The sequence below is a fragment of the Melospiza melodia genome, chromosome 27 (genome assembly GCF_035770615.1).
Source record: "Melospiza melodia melodia isolate bMelMel2 chromosome 27, bMelMel2.pri, whole genome shotgun sequence".
In the NCBI taxonomy this organism is placed as follows: Eukaryota; Metazoa; Chordata; class Aves; order Passeriformes; family Passerellidae; genus Melospiza; species Melospiza melodia.
In genome coordinates, this window is record NC_086220.1 from 9,656,097 (window position 1) to 9,675,695 (window position 19,599).

Consider the following 19,599-nt stretch of genomic DNA (forward strand, 5'->3'; position numbering starts at 1 on the left):
GGGCAAAGTGGTGCTGCTTTGCTTGCAGAAATAGTGAGTTTCAGAAGGAAAAAGGGCTTGGGGATGCCTTTGAATTGCCTTTACCTGTGAATGATGACCAACAAAGGCAAAGCCACATTTCAAAGGCAGATGTCCCCCTGTGAGTGGTTACAGCTGCCAGCAGCACTCACACCAAAGTCTGGGAGAGCTTTGAGCTCTCTGTGACTGCCCAGGACCTGACACTGGCAGGAAATGTCTCTGTGTGGCTGCTGTGTCCACAATCCTCCATCATCTCCATGTGTCTGATTTTGTTCAGGGCCCCAGAATTCCAGGAGAGGAATTTCAGGAATCTGTGGTGCCAAGGGTTGTGTGAGTAACCCCAAATCACAGAATAGATCACAGTGACATGGGACAAAATCCTTCAGATTGCCAGGATGGAGCTTTACCTCCCACAAGCTCCTCTGGGATTTAAAGCTTTTATTGTTGACTTTCCTAACAGGCTGTGATGAGAGGAAACACCTGATGGCCAGGCCTCATCAGGGATGTGGGAGTGTCCAGGTCAAGCTGGAGAGGAGAGAGGTAAGAAAACTCCTGTATTACAGATTCAGACACAAAAAGATGATGCTTTTCCCCTTTTTTCTCCTTGTTTCCTATGGCAAGCTGGTGACATGCTGAGATGTTGAACTGCCTTTGTTGAGATACAGGGTTTGGTCCCAGAGCTGAGGATGGCTTTGAGGTCTGCTTGGATGCTTTCCTTGTTTCTCACTCCTTTTCTTCCCCCTCAGTTTTAACCTGTCACTCAAAAGCAAATCCAGTGACTACACAAAAGCTCCTTTTTGCTGAGTGAGAGCAGTGACCACGAAACTGCAGGATCTGTCCACCTTCTTCTTCAGAGATATCTCTTTGTCTATAGCCATAAATTATCAGCCACTGCCATCTTTTAAATAGGTAGTTTCCTGTTCTGCCTCTTGTAGGTTAGATATTATCTCCCCCAGTAAATCATGAGTCAGTGATTAATTCAAGAAGGCCGTTCCCAGAAGCAAATTCTTACAATGTTAAAATTAATACGATGCAGAGCCATTATACCATGATAGAGAAAATAATTATGGCCTGCAAAGCAGTTTAATCAACCCAGACATGCTGGGGCAGGTGCTGGGCCTGAGTCACTGCTCAGAGTCCAGAGTGCCAGAGCAGGGCTGGGGGTGAGCAGGACTGAGGCCCAGCACTGCTCCCTGTGCTCTCTGCACACCCAGATTGGGAGGGAAAGCACCTCAAAGAGCCCTGCTGATGTACAGACCCCATCCAGTGACTGTAAAAGCTTCAATTGCTCCAGCAGCGTGCGTGCAGGCAGTTAAGGTGTCTCAGCTGATGAGTGGCAGCTTATTAAGCTGATTAAGCTGTGTGTTCACTCGTGTTAACAGCTCTGCAAAGTCATCACATACTCTGGAGTCTGCTCAGCACAGGGCATGGGGCTGCTCCAGGAGCACTCTCAGAGGGCACAGCTCACTGGGGAATGGCTCCAAACTGGGGAAAAACTCAACAACTCCCTCTGGAAATAACAAAATCCCAAAGCAATCCGAGCTACAGCAAGGCACCACGAGCGGGACAGAGCAGCCCAGGAGGTGTGTGTATGCTATTATAAACATCTGATAATGGCTGATGACACTGGGTGCTCTGTTAACAGCTCCCACATCTCCAACACCCCAAATCCCTGTGGATGAGGGCTGACAACACCCTGTGCAGCCTGGGCACCTGCAGGGCTGGGCAGCAGGCACAGAACAGTTAAGTGACTTGCACAAGGGTGAATCAGCAGGACTTGAGGAACTCAACCTGAAGGCAGGTGCTGAGCTGCAGGAACTGACACAGCTCTCCAGCAGTGCCACCAGGTGAGACCCCCTGAGCCCAGCAGTGCCACCAGGTGTCACCTGCCAGTGCCTTTTTCAGAGTTAGGGTGGCCAGAACCAAACCCACCATTCCAGCAGCACCAGTGCTGCTATTTTTGTATTTCCTGTTTTGCTTTCCAAGTCACACAAATTTCATGCTTTAATTTTAACTGTGCATCGAGGTAGGTGCACAGAGTTTCAAAATGTTAATCCTTTAATGCAAGCCTCCTGTTGCATGGAAAGCTGAGTGATTCTGGGGATGGGGAAGATCAAATTTCTCTGCTGTCTACAGGGTAATTTGTATAGACTGGGAGCCAGAGCACATCTCAAATCCCACCTGTAACTTCTGAGCTGGGCCTAATTAATGCAGCATGTGGGCAGAATGCTTTATTTGCAGTACCACACCTTTCCTGCCTCCCTTCTTTTCCTGGGCTTTTCAAAAAGAGGACTGGGCAGAATTCTATTTATAGAGCCAAATAAATCCAGCCCTGCCTGTGTTGTACGTGATCCCTCCAGCTTTTCAGATGTGGTCCCAAGAAGGCTGAATGCCCTTCATGTCCTACTGCTGCCAATCCCAGTGGGAACTGGAAGGTCTGGGACCATGGAAGATAAAAGAACAGCTTTATATTAACACAAATGTGAAATTATTCCAGTGTGTAGGATGGGAAGAGTTCCTGGTCTTTAGGAACATTGTGTGAACTTCATTAATTGTCTTGTCTGCCAGTTACCAATGGAAACCACTCTGGAGGTGCCTTGGTTCCTGTTCTGGTGACTTGAGAGCTGGATTCTGGCAGTGATCCCATGTGCCCTCCCTGAATGGCACAGGAGGGAGAGAAAGGGAAGGCCTGGGATTGAAGAACAAGGCAATGGCAGCTGGGGCATAACTGCACTCACACAGACATGAGGATGAAGGGATTTAACCGTGTTTGGCAGGAGCAGGGAAGAAGGCAGGCTCAAAGAAGGGGAATGGATGAGCCAAGGGCAGATTAAAACCCCCATGCAGATGGAAGCTGTGCTTGGCCACAGCAGCAGCAACCCTGGAACGACTCAAACCCCTCAAGGAACAACCAGGAATGGCTGGGAGGGGAATGGAGGCTCCTGCTCTGCTTGGCCTTACAAAAGGCTGAGGGAAGAGTGGCAGGGAGTGGGCAGGCAGTGCTGGCTGCTGCAGAAGCTGCTGATTTACAGTGAGATCACAGGGAACTCCTCCTGCTCCCTTTTCCTCCCTCAGCTGAGCTGTTCCTGCCTGCATGCACGGGCAAGTGAACGGTGCTACTATGGTGCTAAAAATAACAAACCCAAATATGGGCCACTCCATGAAAACTGGGAGAGCTCTGCAAGGAATCAGAGCCCAGGGAATCAGTCTGCTGCTGGATTCAGCCTTTCCTGTAAAATACCCCCCGAGTTACCAAGCAGCTCAGCACAAATCCTCTTTTCCACTTATTTTTCTTTGTAGGAAAACGCTTCAGGACAGCCCAGAATTTGAGGTGTGTGCTGCAACTCCGTGAACTTCAGCAGAGCTGCTCTGACTTGGGCTGCTCCAAAATGACAGGAGATTTCTGCAGATGTGGTCTGAGGGTTCATGTGCAGGGAGCAGGATCCTGAGCCAGCTGTTCCTTATCAACCACCAGAACCAGAGGACAGCCTGCACTGCCCTGCCCACAGAGTCCCTCTCCACGTGGCCCTGCCATGTGCTCCAGGCTGTCCAGCCCGTGCCCTGTGGCCACAGGGGTTGTGCTGAGGGAAGCAGGACCTGCCCAATTCTGCTGGAGCTGATTATTAAAACTGCAGCAGGTTTCCAGAGCAGCTGATAAAAAACTGCATCTGCAAGCTCCTTGTGCCCTGCTGCTGCCAGGCTTGGAGGGCTGGATGCAATCCCTGGGCAGCCAGGGCAGCTCCTGCTGGGCAGCACGTGCTGGGAAAGGCTCTGAGCCCTCCTCTCCTCCATGATCCAGCTCATCCATGGGGCACATCCATCATCACCCGCTGCTGCTGAGGGTAACTGGAGACCAGGCACCTCCACACCCTTGCGTTCCAGCTCCTGCACGCCTCAGAGTGCCAGGAATTGTGTTTGGGTGAGGCAAGGGACACCCAGCAGCAGCTCCCAGCCCCAGTGGCTGGGTCCTGCAGGGGTGAACGGGCAGAGTGACACAAGTGGGTCAAGTCACCTCTTGGGTGTTCCAGGTCAGGCACCGAGAGACAAATAAGCTCCTTGCACTGCCTCAATTACAAGTGGGTAACTTCCTGTGCTGGCATTTGTCCCTGGCTCAGGGAATGTGCTCCAGAATGGCTGAGGGGACACAGCCGAGTCCTTCAGCTGGGGGAACCAAACCAGCAGCCCCACAAGTCCTGGTGTTGGTGTCTCAGTGCCTCCCCTCGTGACCTGCTGCAGGAACTCCTCTCCAGGGATAAAGCCCAGGAGAGAAGCAGCCAAGCCCTTGTGTAGTTTGTGGTTTGGCCTGCTGCCCACTGTGCCCTTCAAGCAGGAAATTCTCAAAGGGAAGGGAGTGCTTTGAGGAGCTCCCTGCAGACTCTGCTCTGCTTTAGTCACAGCTCAGCAGCAGGTCAGCTGGCTCTGCTGGAAGCTGACCAGGCAGACTCATGGCGCCTACACAAAGTCTTTAAGCAACTTCTCCACCTTGATCATTTTCCCCTCATCTTTTTTTGTCCTTTACGTGCTTGATTGCTGTTATTCAGCCCTGAGATAATGCTCTCCTGATATCACCGAGATGGGAGAGACAAGCGAGGAGCAAGAGATCAAAGCAAGGAGAAGAAAGAGAAGATGCTAAAGGCAGGAGAAGAAAGAGGGGAAGATGCCAAACACCTCCTTGATGTACCTACTTTACATACCCAGTACCAAGTTTCAGAAACCCTTCGTGTAGGTAATTTTGGGAGTTCTGGGGTTACCACGTAGTCCCCAGACAGGGGGAGGCTGTGGAAGGGCATCCTCCATCCCCCAGCTGAGGAAGCGGCTGGGAAGGCGCATCCAGGAGGCCCTTGGCACCTGCGAGCGCTGCCTGGGAAAGCGCCGCGGGTTTAACGCATCCTGCTGCCTCCCTCTGCTGGTGAGCGAGGGCAGGTGGAATTCCCGAACACCGCGGGAAGGGCAGCAAGGGCAGGGACCCAGGGAATTCCTCTGGCTGCCCTGGAGGGCTCTGCCCCTGCCCGGGGGGCTCAGAGACCTCGGCACAAAGCCCAAGCCCCCCGTGCCTTTGATCTTAACCCGTGGTCAAAAAAACCCTCTCATAAACTTTAAACATTTTTGGTTATACTGAAATTCCTTTGATTGAGACTTAAATCTCTTTTTTTTTTTTTTTTTTTTTTTCCCAGTTTGAGATCCCTTTTCTGCAGTGTTTATATGGAAATCTTGAAACCTAAGAAGAACAGCCAAGGATAACAACACTGAATATGGAGATGGAGGAAACGTGAAAACAACAGCAGCTGTCCTTTGAAATGGGATGTGTAAGATAAAGGCAAATGCAACATTAATGCAGCATTCCTGCCAGAAAACAGCAGTCACTCCTGCATTTCATTTCCCTGGTTTATTTAAAAATACTTTTGGAAGCATTGCTGTTGGTGAATGCTTTCTTTGATTGAATTTCTTACTGCCTTGCACTGGGTTATCCCCAAGAGGAGGAACTGTGGACCTGGAACTCCTCTAACCCACTGTGGCTATAAATAATTCCAGATACCCCTTGATTTGCTCCAGAAATGAAGCTTGTTTGTGCTTTGAGTGAAAAACCTTGGCGTGGTTGATGTTTTCACCCTTCACTGTGGTAAGTGCTGTTTATTTTCGGAACACGGCACCGAGCGGTGCTGTTCTGCAGAGGTACCTCGTGCTCCGCAGCATCCCTGAGCTGGATCCGGTCACAGCCCGCACGTTCGGTGCCACCACTCAGGGCACAGCCGGGATTTTGTTCCTAAGCTCAGTCCCGGCTCTGAACGTGCAGCAGGGCCGAGGCTGCAGAGCTGGCCCAGGGCAGCCATGGCCTTTGCTGGCTGCATTGAGAGAGCCGGCGCTCGGGGCGATGGCTCGGGGGCCCAGGGCAGGGATGAGGTGAGGGATGAGGAGCCCGCCAGAGCCTCACCTGAGGCGCCACCGGAAGTCGCCTCACGGCCCAGCCCCGCCCAGGTGAGGCGGCGCGGGGCGCGTTGGGAACGGCGGGTGGGTACCTGAGCGGCTGAGGCGGCGCGGGGGGCACCGGGGACATCCCCGACCCCTCTCAGGTGCGGTCTGTGGTTTGTACCTGCCGGTTCCTGCCCGTTCATCCCCGGCCCTCAGCGGCCCCGGGAATGCGGACACCCGGTTACCGAGACAACAGCCGCCTCAGCTCTCCTCCAATCACCGTGCTTGTTACTTTGAGCAGCCGCCCAATCACAGGCGAGCTCTCAGCGGCACCGCGGCTGGTTTAAGGTGGCTCGGCGGATGCGCTTTGCGCATGCACCTTAAGGACGCTCCGGCTGCTGTTCGCGCAACCGGGAGCCGCGCACACGGGGAGGGCGGGAGGAACGGGTCTCACCGGGGGAGGGCGCGGGACCGCGGCTGTCCCTGCAGCTCTGGGCTGGGGAGCGCCCCGGGCGGGGCCCGCGGGACCGCCTCGTCCCGCCCCAACCGAGCGGCGGAACGCAGCTTCTTCCGCCCGGCCCCTCAAAGCCTTGCGCCCATAGGCTGGACTAGACCCCGCCTTCGCGCGGTAGCCAATCCTCGTCCTCACCTTTGGACCGAGTCTTTGATTGACAGTGTTGGAGACCAATCGGATGGGCCAGGCAGGAAGCGGCGCTTGACCGGGAGCCGGAGTTGAAGGCCCGGGCCGGGGTCCGCGGCGGGGCCGGTGAGTGCCGGGACCGGTGAGCGGCGGGACCGGGCGGGGACAGTGGCGGGGCCGGTGAGTGCCGGGGTCAGCGGTGGGACCGGGCTGGGTCAGCTGCAGGGCCGGTGAGCGGCGGGACAGCGGCGGGGCCGCGCACCGGAGGGTTCGGTGGCACACCCCGTGTCCCGGCCCGGGGCTGTCCCGCTCTGCGCTGCGCGGGCAGGGTCGCTGGCGGTGCGAGCGGGATTTGCTGCCCCGTCCCCTCACCATGGGCGGCTTCGCCCTTCCGTGGCTGCTGTGCCCGCGCTGGGGCTGCCCGCGGTGCCCGGGGCCGCCGCTCCCCGGACACCTGCAGCGAGCTCGGCCCCGGGCACCGGCGCTCGGAGGAAGGAGCTGCGGGGAGGAAGGACATGAAAGGCAGAGCTTGGAGGACTTGGGAGCCTTTGTGATGCTGCTAAATGCCAGCTGAGTGTGTCACCCCTGGGGCCCAGCCAGGTCACAAGAGCTTGAAAAGCACAGTCTGTGAGTTTCTGTCCAAGGCTTTCTAAGAAGGCATTTAAAATCCGCTTTTCTTTTTTATGTGAACCTGTGAGTTTGATTTCTGTGGCCTATCCTTTATTACAGGTTTTGGACCACTCATTTATTTGTTCTGATTCTTTGGGTTTTATTTCTTTTTTTCCCTTAGATTCATCTTGAAGGAACATAATCCAGCTGCCTCATTGACTGGCTGGAAGCAGCAGAACTCCTTTGTGCTTCCCTGAACTTGCCCAGGGCGACAGGATGGATGGCAGGGAGCAGTACCAAACGTTGGTTCCAGCCGGGTCCAAGTCTCTTCTTTAAAGAGAACTTCAGCATCAAGCAAGCTGAAAAGCACAGAAAATCCCCAGAATGGAAGGAGGAAACAGCCCCAGCCTGCAGCTGCAGCAGCTCCCGTTGGCCACAGCAGCAGTGTCTGTGCAGCCACACACAGACTCCTTCTCCTACAAGGTCAGCTTCCCTCCCCACGGGGGTTTCCATCCCTGAGGCCCTGATTCCTGAACGAGCTGATAATGGTGCTGCTTTGGGGTTATTTCCTGCAGAAAGGGCTCTGTCTCTGTGTCCAGCCATGCCTGGGGTGCCATATCTGAGTGACAGAGGCATTAATTCTGCGTGTGCAGGGCAGAGGAGCTGCAGGAAGGTGTGGCAGGGAGGGTGTGGAGGTGTTTGGGTGCAGAGATTGCCACAGGTGCTTTCAGCCATGCAGCAGTGACAGAGCAGAGGTTCTGCTGTGCTCTGTGTGTTCAGGTGTTTGAATTTCAGGGCTCAGCCCACAGCAGAGGCTGGGCCATGGGGCTGCAGTTCCTCCTTGTTCCCCAGCTGGGAGCAGATAAATTCCCTCTGAGTCCCTGATTCTGAAGGTGCTCAGAGAATCTCAGCAAAAAGGGGTTTTATTTTCCTTTGAGACCACAGTCCTGGCCCCTTGTGGGAGTTGCCTGGGGCTGTTACAGCCCAGAGAGCTGTGCACTGTGTCACACAGTGACATCCTCCTGCCACCTTCTCTCTCTGTCCTGGGAACCTCTCAGGTGCTTTTGAGTGAAGCTCTTTTTGTGAGTCAATCTTCTTTTTGAGCATTCTGATAAAGAGGTTTTTGTTCTGCTGCTACGAATTTGAAATCTGGAAGTTCTCCAGTGTATGAGAAAATCAAGATTACTCCATTTATTCCTATTGACATGTGAATCCAAATCAATCCAAGTAAGGACTGGGCTGAAGGAACACTGCTAATGACATTGAATGAGGTTTAGGCAGTTTGGGGAGCACACAAATGTTTGGTGGCCTCAGGCTCTTCCCTTCAGTCCTCCTCTGCATCTCCTTTGTGACTCAGCCTGCTTTCCATCCTTTCTTCATTTCAAATTCCATCCTCAGAGCGTGAGAATTGTTGCTGAGCTTTGAATGCCAGAGCTTTGAATGCCAGTGCAGAAGAGGCTGGGAGCTGTCAGCAGTCTCCTGTGACTTTGGGAATAACTGGTTTATTCAAAAAGCAGATTAAAATCTGTGATAATTTGGCTTCCTCATCACATGGGCTGAAGCAGTGACTGAACCAGCAGCTGTCATAAGTGGAGAAGAGCAAAATAGTTGGGAAGCAGAGGTTCCTGATCCATTCTCTGGATTCCAGGGCAATAAAATCCTCATAAATGAGTTTTTCAGAGGCAAGAATGAATGATGGTGTGGGGCTTTTTTACCTTCCCCCTCTCTGAGAAACTGCAAACTAATTGAAATCTCTTGGAGAAAGTGGCTGAGTCTTATCTTGCACCTGGGTTCACAGGTCTGGAGCACAGGCACAGCACTTACCTGAGCTGCCCCAGAGCAGCAGGAAGGGAGGGAGATAAACAGCTTTTATTGGCAGCTGGGTGCTGGACCCAGTGACCTTTGCAGCTCCCTTCCATCCCAGGCCGTTCCATGATTCAGGAATGGTTTAAAACTCTGCTCTCCTCCAGGGTGTGCAAAGCCCTCTGGGTTCCTTGGCTGAATTTGATAATTCTCAATAATTGTGTGTTCCCTTGGTTTTGCAGGAGAACTTGATTGGGGCACTCCTGGCTATTTTTGGGCACCTTGTCAGCAGCATTGCCCTCAACCTGCAGGTGAGTGCCCTGGAGCAACCCCTCACCCTGCACTGAGATATCCAGCCCACCGTGACAAAGCTGCTTTGTGTCTGTGTTCTTGCCCAGAAATACAGCCACATCAGGCTGGCAGGCTCCAAGGACCCCCAGGCCTACTTCAGAACCAAGACCTGGTGGAGTGGGTTCGTGCTGCTGCTGCTGGGGGAGCTGGGGGTGTTCTGCTCCTACGCCTTCGCTCCGCTCTCGCTCATCGTGCCCCTCAGTGCAGTGTCTGTCGTGGGTAAGGAGCAAGGAGCCCGAGTGTGGTCTGTGGGAGATTCCTCACTCCACAATTCACTGTTTCTCTCTCCTTTTCTTTTTTCCATAGCTAGTGCGATCATAGGAATTATATTTATTAAAGAAAAATGGAAGCCCAAGGAATTTTTGAGTAAGTTCCACAGTTCCTTTTCATTTCTCCTCTGTGTTTACAGTTCATCACACAGCATGGGCCCTCAGGAATTATAATTACAGGGCTGGCAAGGTCTCATTAGCACCTCTTGGATGAAATGTGTCATCTCCTCCACTGTTTATTACAAATGGAGATCTTTTTCCTGGCTTGTGCCAAATCCCCTGAACCTCACAGCATTTAGAAACAGGCTGAAGCTGCAGCACAGGCACAAGGGAGTGAATTCCATAAATGTGGAGGTGTTTGCAGAGGTGGGAAAGGGCTGTGGGCAGTGCCAGGCAGGATCACAGACCTTGCAGCTGCATTTATTCAGCAGATGCCACCTGGTCCCAACTTTGTCTCAGCTCCCACACCCTGGTGGCTGCAAGATTTTGTAGGTGGGTCAGAAGGGCACCCAGAGGAACACCCAGTGATGGTGCTGTGGCATTAATTCATTAATTGCATGCATCCCTCATTAAGCCTGTGCTCTCCTGTCCCGTGCTGCCCCAGGGCGCTACGTGCTGTCCTTCGTGGGCTGTGGCCTGGCAGTTGTTGGCACTTACCTGCTGGTGACATTTGGACCCAACAGCCACGAGAAGATGACAGCAGAAAACATCACCAGGCATTTAGTGAGCTGGCCATTCCTGCTCTACATGGTGAGGGGCCATGGAGGGAGGGGGCAGTTTCATTTCCAGCATTATTTTTCCTGGTTGTTCCCTGTGTTCACTCACAAACCTGGGCCAGCTTTTCCAGGTGTCACACACACACGCACAGCTCCTTTGTTTCTCTGAATTCTGTGGGATTAAATGTCTCTGACTGAAAATTTACCTGAATCTGGGCTTTTTCTGGGCCCACAAATCTGTTATTGAAAATCCCATGAAATTTTTGTTCTAAGGAAGATAATCCTGGCATTGCCCCAGGGATCACTTGTGGGAGCTCAGTGCAGAAAGCAGACTGAGATCTCCCCTGTGAATATTCAGTCAGGACTGTTTGATCAGCTGCTTTACCATAAATCCAGCATCAGAAGTGCCCTGTGTTTCCTGTTCTGCCAGCAGCTGCTGAGTATCTCCTCTAACTGGAATCTGAGATGATGCAGAATTTGGTCTGTAATTGTGTGGGATCCCCATTTCCCTTTGATTTGCCCTGTTCTGATGTTTGATTGGCTCAGAATCTCATTTACTGCCAACCCTGTGTGCTCTGCATCTCTGATATTCTCATTTCTCTCTCTTGTAGCTTGTGGAGATCATTGTGTTCTGTCTGCTCCTGTATTTTTACAAGGAGAGAAATGCAAACTACATTGTCATTATTCTCCTGCTGGTGGCTTTGCTGGGTAAGTTGATATGCACTTGTAAGATCTTTTATCAGTAAATTGAGGCATGCAGGGGATTATATTGATTTAATTAATGCCATGAAATGCACTAATTTCCTCCAGAAATGTTCCTGAAGCTGATATTTAGAATCTTTGCAAAGAACCTTTGAACAATTAAGGCTTTTTCCCCATCAGGCAAATAATCTGCCAAGCACAGAAAGTGCAGGTTATTTATTAATGTTCTTAATTTTAATCTGGGCACACAAAGGGTGGCATTCAGTGTGTGAGGAGGGCTGAGCCAGAGGGTGAAAGAGAGGATTTGACCTACAAGGATTCTCTTAGCTCTGGTAAAGAAATGAGGAATCCTCTGCCACCCCAGCTTGTCCCTGTGAAAGAATCCCTGGTGATTCTGATATCCCACAGTGGGATCCTGCAGTCATTTTGGATTTACACATTTAATACTTTTTTAATGGAAACTGTAATCAATTAAACTTCAAAAAGGATGAGTAATGGCGAGTCTGCCATGCTGAAATCTGTGTCACAGTCCTCAATTTTTGTTTATGCACCCTCAGTTCCTGCAGTGTCTTTTCTTTTACTCTTTTTTGGTTTTTTGTGCTGTTTGGGGCTGGATGTCAGTGGTGTCTCACAGGGTCCATGAATTACAAAGCAACTGCCCTACTTCTGAATGGCCCAACTTTCAAGAGAGGAAAATTCTTCCTGATTCTTGTTTTGGACACCTCTTTGGCTTTATGAACCAAACCAAATGGAAAATTTTATCCTCCCATCCTGTCATTTCAGAACACTCTTTACAGACTGACAGCACCAGTAAATGTGTAGCCATGATAATTTCTGAAAAATCCTCAGGATTTTTTCCTCCTGAGAAGCTGAGAGGCCTCAGGAACAAAATGTAAACAATGGTTATCTGCTGCTGTGGAATGCAACAGGTGCATCTGGGATTGGTCTCATGTGGCTGTTTCTAATTAATGGCCAATCACAGTCAGACTGTCTGTCAGAGACAGAAGCCTTTGTTATTCATTCCTTCTTTTTCTATCCTTAGCCAGCCTTCTGATGAAATCCTTTCTTCTATTCTTTTAGTATAGTTTTAATATAACATATATGATAAAATTATAAATCAGCCTTCTGAGACATGGAGTCAGATCCTCATCTTTCCCTCATCCTGGGACCCCTGTGAACACCTTCACAGTAAATTCTCCCAGTTCTGTAGCTGGAGAAGGGTTCAGTGATTTATTGGAGGTTGCTGTGGTGGGTTTGTGGGGATAGAATGGGCAGAGCTGGTGGCAGACAGGCAGAGCTGGTCTGGCCTGGCAGGAGGAGGTGCTGGGGTTTTTGGGGTGCTGGGGTTTTTGGGGTGCTCTGCAGCCTGGTGCAGCTGCCCCAGCTGAGTGTGGTGCCCCCCAGGTTCCATGACTGTGGTGACAGTGAAGGCAGTGGCTGGGATGATCCTGGTGTCCATCCAGGGCACTCTGCAGCTGGACTCCCCCATCTTCTACATCATGTTGGTGTGCATGGCTGCCACTGCCATCTACCAGGCCACGTAAGGACTCCTCTCTTGCTCTGTGGGGTGTGGGGCAGGGGCTGTTTGTGCCATGCCAAAAATACCATTAAAATCTAGGGGAATTATCCATTCTTTCCTGTGATCTGTCCCGGGAGCCTGGGGGGTCTTTGCTTTTCCACTGCCAGGTGGTTTTAATGCCACCATTCAAGTGTTTGCCAAACAATTTTAGGGCTGGAATGGTGGCCAATCAAATGCAGTATCTGCACTGGCTAAAATCAAAGTGCAGGATCAGTGTTGTTGAAAATGTGTCTATTTTTAGGGGTTTTTTCCCCTTTGTACTTGCAATAACATAAAAAGCTGCTAGCAGCAGGGATAAAAGGCTTCTCAAAACATGAGGGACACTCTGGCCCTGAGGTTGGGGCAGTAATTTCAGTGCAGCCACAAACCTCCCTCTTCTGTCCTTTTTATTCTTTCCAAGGCTTGCTGCTGCTGTTCAGTGAGAAAAAGAATGAATTTCCTTAAATTTATGCATCACTTTTGAAAGGTGTTTCCAAAAAAGGATCATCCCAATCAGCCCCTGTTGCCTGTGATTGTGTTGCAGGTTTTTAGCTCAAGCCTCGCAGCTCTATGACTCAGCTCAGATCTCCAGCATTGGCTACATCCTATCCACCACAGCAGCAATCTCAGCAGGTAACTGCACAAACCTTTCTGAAAAAAGGGCAAAAGATTTTGGGAAATAATCCTCCTGAAGGAGGTGAATACTCAGCAATATGATGACTCTTATTTTTTTGTCATCTCTCATCTGTACTGGCTTTGTTTGGGTCTTTTTTTCCTTTTTAAAAATGTGAATTATCCCAGTAGACTGTTAAAATTTTCTGTTCAGTGCTGTCATTTTGTTTAAAGTGCAGGGGAATTTGTTTGAGACTGTTCCTCATTCAATATGTGTTTCTAGATGTGCAGGTAAAATGTTTCCTTGTTATTTATTTTTTACTTTATTTTCTTTACATTAAAAATGTAAAGAGGAGGAGGCAGAATGTGTGTCCTGCTGCCACCCAGGACACTTCTAGAATTTGGAGCTGTTTGTTGTTGTTTGGGGTCAAGAGTTTGCATCTTTTTATAGTTAAATCCAATTTGTTTCATCATTCCAAAATAGTCCCTCTTGTTTTTACTGCACAGTTTCATTTATATCTCTGTTAGTGACACCAGCAGAACTATTTTGGTAGTGACACTTGAAAAGATTTGTCAATAATTTGTGTTAAAATAGAAATCAGGACACCTATTTTCAGATGATTAAATAAACAAAGGTGCTGGCTATAAAAATAGGAATCCTGGCTGAAGGTGGAATTGGGAAGATGTAATTGAATTATTTCCTTTTCAAGGAGCAACTTTTTACCTGGACTTCATGGGTGAAGATGTTCTCCACATTTGTATGTTTGCACTGGGGTAAGTGCTCCAGGTTTCCTTGACAGGAAACTGTTGCTTCATGTGGCTCAAATTTTAAAAATGCAAATCTATTTTAAAATGCCTCTCTGTCAGAGCAGAGAGTGGCCCTTAGAGCTCAGTGTTGTGTTTGGAAAAAATTGTGTAACCCTTGGTAATGCACAATTACACAACAATTAATCACTAAATCCTGGGGATCAGCTGGGGTGCTAAGCATATGGCTTGGTTTTCAAGCTGCCTGCTCATGAATTGTAAAATAACCCAAAGACTCTCTCTGGGAACCTTATTTCAGATTTTGCCCCTTTCCTGAACTGTGCCTGACTTCTGGAGTTTTTAGAGCATGGAGAAGGCACAATGCAGATCTGATCAGTGAAACATTTCCTGTGTAACTCAGTGTTTTGGTGTAATTAGCTCTCCATAATCAGGAGACATTCTCAAATGGCTTTTAGATAAGTACAGAAAAAAATCCCCAAACAATTGGGAGATGATTGTTCTGAGCTGCACCTTGCTCTGTGACAATGCAGGTCCGTGGTTGTTGCTGTGTTTACAGGGAGCCTTGGAAAGGTCAGGCTGCTGAATCCTGGAATCCCATCAAAGCAAAACCAAACGTTGCTATGCTTCCTTGCCCCTGCAGTTAGCCAAGGTTAATTAATTAATTAACATGGAAACTTTTTGTGTTTGATAAAGGTGAAGCTGTGCTGGTTGCTGGGGGTGTTCCCGTGCTGCTCAAGGGGGCTCAGTGCCCTGGAATTCTGCCTTGGCAGTGCCCAAACTGCAGCTCTGAATTCTGTAGGGAGTAACAGGGAATAAATATTGTGTGCTCTGCCTTGCCAGGCATCTCAGTGACCCCTTCTCCTCCCTCAGGTGCCTCATAGCATTCCTGGGAGTGTTCCTGATCACCAGGAACAGGAAGAAGCCTGTCCCCTTCGAGCCCTACATCTCAATGGATGCCATGCCAGGTGACCAAGCCAGGGTTTATCACCCTGTTAGGGAGCTGGGCTGCACAGGGAGGGCTCAGGCTTTGGCTCAGGGTTGGGTGGGTCACACAGTTGTTATCTGAATTTGAACTGGTCTGAGCACATGCTTGGGATGGGGCTGGGTCCAGCAGGAAGAACTGATTTTTGGGGATGGCTCAGAAGTGAGGTAGAGGAGCAGAAATCTCCTTTGGGAAGCACAGCTAAGCTCTCTGGTGAGCTGTAAGAAAGATCTGCAGCACTTGCTGGATAACTGAGAGCCATCCCTCATTCACTGGGACCTTATTTCTCATCAGCTGCTCCAGTGCTGAGCACAAACCCTGTCTTTGATTCAGCAGCTGACGAGCCTCAGGGACTGCTCATTTCCTGGCTGAGCAGAGAGCAGCAAAAATGCACTTTTGTGCCTAATGTGTGCCTCTGCTCCTGCAGGCATGCAGAACATGCACGACAAAGGGATTGCAGTGCAGCCTGACCTCAAAGCCTCCTTCTCCTACGGCGCCCTGGAGAACAACGACAGCATGCCAGAGATCTACACCCCAGCCACGCTGCCCATCGTGCAGGAGCAGCACGGCCCCAAGGGGGGCTCTGCCCCTCCCTACAGGGTGCTGGAGCACAGCAAGAAGGAGTGAGTGACCTTCAAGGACTCAGCACTTGGACCTGTATTTATTTACCTGTTCAAATAGAAGCGAGCGTAGAGTCGACCTTGAGAGGAGTTTTAAGCTCGTCTCGAGCTGAACTTTCCAGGCTGATTATTAAAATCAACAACTTTTGCTAGTTGGGAAGTTGAAAGCACTTGGCAGGAAGCAGCTCCCAGTTGTGCATGGAATTGTGCTGGCTGGGAGTGTGCAGTGATGGACTGGGGAGTGCAGCCCTGTGGAACTGATGGCAGAGGAGATGCTGTGCCGGTGACTGTGCAGATTTCAGCCCTGCTGGGAGTGGTTTTATCTCCAGACAAGTTTGCAGGAGCTGCTCACAGAGAGGGGAGGACAGGATTTAATCTCTCCTTTACAGGGACTGTGACAGATTTCCAGGAAGGCTCTAAATCCTGGTGTGACCACGGAGCTCCCCTGACACAGCAATAAATGGAATTGTGTTGAAGCACCAACACTGGAACTCGCTGTGTCTTTAGAGCAGCAGGACTGGTGAGAGTGAACATTTATTCCCTCAAAACACCAATTCTGGGCACTTCTGTTCTGGTGTTGAACACAAGCACTGAGGATGGGGGTTGTTTTTAGAGCACCACTGGATTATATGGCTTAGAACAAAGATTATTTGCCAGTTTTCTGATTTCATAGCAGGAGCTTCAAGTTGGATTAAATGGTGCAGAGGGAGCACTACGAAGGATGAGGACAAGGAGAAATGAGAATGATGTGACTGTATCTATTGGGAATTGATGTAATTTTGGACAAAATCTCAATTCTTTATCTTGTTTATTTATTTTCTTTCTGATTGAGGCAGGATTTCCAACTTTAGTGGCCCCAACTCTTAAAGGTGTCAAAGTTCCTTAGTTAAAAGCTCAGTTTAGGTGATGTAAGCTGGGGTCTTCCCCCTTTTTCTTTCTTTTTAAAAAAGGAAAACCAATACTTGTCTACTACTGTGGATGACCTAAGGAGAGAAGTTGCCCAGCACTCACTGAGGCCTGTGAGCATAATGGAGCTTTGTGTACTTTGATATTTATCTTTCCAGCTTCCAGGAGATGGCCAAGAGATGATACTGAGGGAGAATGGACACAGGGGGGACAATGGGGAACTGTCAACTCAGGAGAAAGTACAACATTCACTGCTTATCCTGCACTTTGATAGCACTGGCTGCTCTGAAATTGGGGTTTTTTTCCTGACAAGCTGAATTTTAAGTCCACTCAGTGGGGTCTGGGCTGCTTGCACATTAGAGTCTCCAGGACCCTGGAACTTTATTTGAAAGGAATAGTGCTCGTGTTCTGTGCATTTCTAAGTGATTCCTTCAATACCACGGAGTTTGGGATTATCTTAGATTTGGAATAGTGTCTTTCTGCATCTATTTATTTTTATTTGTTAAATTGACTCATGGCCAGTTTCTGTTCCCACTGCCAGAAATTCCCAGCAACTCCCCTGACCTGCACATGATTACTCTAGGTTCTTGTTGTTGTAAATGCCAACAGAACTGTTCCTTTGCATTTGTTTGCTTTGCAGACTGATTCAATCTGGGCATGCTTTGGATTGCTTTGGCATTTTTGTGCAGTTCAGAAAAATGACCTTCCCCTGCTCAGGGGAGGTGCCCTGGGGCTGTACCCAGGTCCCTTCACCAGCTGGGCACAATTCAGATCTTATCAGTGGCATCCCCTGCAGTGGGACTTAGGAAACCTCAAGAAATAACAGCTTTGCTTTCACCCTCAATCCTTGATTTGTGATTAAGCAAGATAAGGATGTTAATGGGCTCCTGCTGCCAGAGCATTCATCTGCTGGGGTGCAGTGACACTGATTGAGTGCCTTTGGATGTGGCCATGGATTGTTGGTGAATTTGTGGGCAGCTTTTGTTCATTAACAATGCAGAATGAGGCTGCATGGGAAGGGCACAGGAATGCTCCCTTTCTGTATCTCTTCCCATTTCATCAACCTCTTGTAGCCTATTGGTTCTGCAGCCACAGAACACAGAGTCTGGAAACAAGCTGTGCCACCACACACTTGTTCCATGGCAATATTCTCTGTGCTTAATTGAGTGGTGTGAAATAATCCAGGAGGGCCTAAACGGCTGCTGACACCCAGATCAGTGATGGTCCCAGCTCTCAGCAGGATTAAACCCAGCACAGACTGGAGCACAGACTTGGCAGCCATGGATTTGGGTTTGGGTTTTCCTCCTCAGCACAGCCCTGAGAGATGGACACAGAGCCAGGGGACAGAGCTGAGGTGGCTGTGCCTCCTGTTCAGGGGTGGTTTTGCTGTAAACTCCCCAATTCTCCTGAGCCCTTGTTGCCTTCACAGAGCCCTCAGGTGTCAGCCCTTCTCTGAGTGAAACTGCCACGAGCTGAGCTTTTATGCTATTGTGTGGCTTTGGCCCTTTCTTTGCAAAGATTCTAAATCCAAAGCTTTACATAACCAAGATTCTAAATCCAAAGCTTTACATGTTTTATTTACACAGGCTCTGTGTGCTCAAATAATTCTACTTAATAATGACAGTTCCCTTTACCTGCAGCCACAGGGAAATCTTCCTTTGTTTGCTTCTGGAAACTTCCCTGCCAAAGGCCTCCACTGGAGGTGGTGTCTGTTTCTCCAGCACATCAATCACAATATTTTGATCACTGTGCCACAGCAGTGGAGCCTGGGGTGTTCCTTGGCCATGGGCCTCAGCTCCATGACTGATGAGGGACTGCACCTCACTCCTGTTTGCTGCTGCTGTTCAACACTGGAAACTTAAAATGAGGTTGATTTTGTTTGGTTGTTTTTTTGGTTTTTTTTGTTTTTTTGGTTTTTTTTAATTTTATGCATATTCCTCTTTCTTGCTTTTTCTCTCAATCTTCCAAAAAATGTTATTTTCTGCTCTTCAGGCTAAGAAAAGGCATGAGCAGGGCCCAGAGAAACCAAGTGTGTTGTTTAAACTTGACTGAAGGACTTCTGTGCTCTTTCAGGAGTGAATTATACTCCTCACCTCCCTTCTAGTCCAGAGAAGCTGGAACAGGAAGAGTTTTGCACCCTCACACTGAGCTTTTCACAGAATATTTGTCAGTCTGAGGTGACAGTGGCCATGCCTGGGACTGCAGAAAATATTTACAGCAGAGCAGCACAGGAAGGTTTAAAGGAGAGGAGCCCTGTGCCACATTCCAGGGTGAAAAATTATTTAAGTGTTGTCCAGCACACTCTGATCTGTGAATGTCAGCACTGCAGGGTTCATGCAGGACCCTGCACGTGGCACAGCACCCCCAGATTCCAAATGGAAGGAATTTCTCAGCACCAGGAGCTGCTCCAGCACTTTGGTGAAGGAGCAGCTCCTGGGGTTCATCCCTGCCTTCCTTACCCAGTGTGAGCTGACATCTCTGGCCTCCCCTTGTGTGGCTTCCTGAGGCACCAGAGCACTTAAAACATCCTCAGTGTGTGTTTTATGTGTAACTGCACTCTGTGGAGCACAGCTGAATGTATAAAATGATCTGCCTCCAACGTTCTCCTGTCACCTTAAAGTGTGTAAATAAATCAAGCTTTACACTCTTGCACTGTAAAGGATAACTGCTTCATTTTTCACAGGCAGTGTTGCATGTCTGTTTAATTCTGTTTGTCTTTCAGGTGAGACAAATGAAACCAAACTTTGAATAAAAGATTGTGGTAAAACCTATGGAATTCTGGCTTGCTCCATGCTCCTGGTAGAGCTTTCACTGACCAGAAATGTTCTGGGAGAAGTCGACAGGATTTAGGTGACTAAAGTGAATATTGAAAGAGTTCTCTGTCTGTTTTTAACAGGACACTTGTAAATGAGATGCAGATTGTTACAGCATTACTAATGCTCCCAGTTTCACAGGAGTCTCCACAGGGTTGGGGTCAGCTGTAGGAATTGTGCAATTTACCTTTAAAACTTCCTTTTACAGGGCTTTGGAAAAAATATTTTGCATTTAGTATTTTGAAGAGGTTGAAATTGGGATCCAAAGAAAGGGGTGGGGACACAGCCCAGACTCACTGTATGTTTGGTGGTCTGTTTAGTGATG

General features: G+C 49.3%; 1 protein-coding gene across 1 annotated transcript; it reads left to right on the forward strand.

The window, feature by feature from the left end:
* Positions 1–7,520: 7,520 nt before the first annotated feature.
* Positions 7,521–19,232, forward strand: NIPAL3 (NIPA like domain containing 3). The gene is made up of 11 exons (XM_063177529.1): positions 7,521–7,660; positions 9,223–9,291; positions 9,379–9,550; positions 9,638–9,697; positions 10,205–10,350; positions 10,928–11,024; positions 12,423–12,558; positions 13,121–13,209; positions 13,899–13,962; positions 14,824–14,918; positions 15,363–19,232. Exons 1-11 carry the CDS (start codon positions 7,562–7,564, stop codon positions 15,560–15,562), a joined length of 1,227 nt encoding a protein of 408 aa, XP_063033599.1. The 5' UTR covers positions 7,521–7,561; the 3' UTR covers positions 15,563–19,232.
* Positions 19,233–19,599: the final 367 nt, after the last annotated feature.

Coding starts and splice junctions, on each gene's coding strand:
- NIPAL3 (XM_063177529.1), top strand. CDS start 7,562: ATGGAAGGAGGAAACAGCCCCAGCCTGCAGCTGCAGCAGCTCCCGTTG. Junction 10,351..10,927: donor GGCCATTCCTGCTCTACATG/GTGAGGGGCCAT, acceptor TCTCTCTTGTAG/CTTGTGGAGATCATTGTGTT. Junction 11,025..12,422: donor CCTGCTGGTGGCTTTGCTGG/GTAAGTTGATAT, acceptor GGTGCCCCCCAG/GTTCCATGACTGTGGTGACA.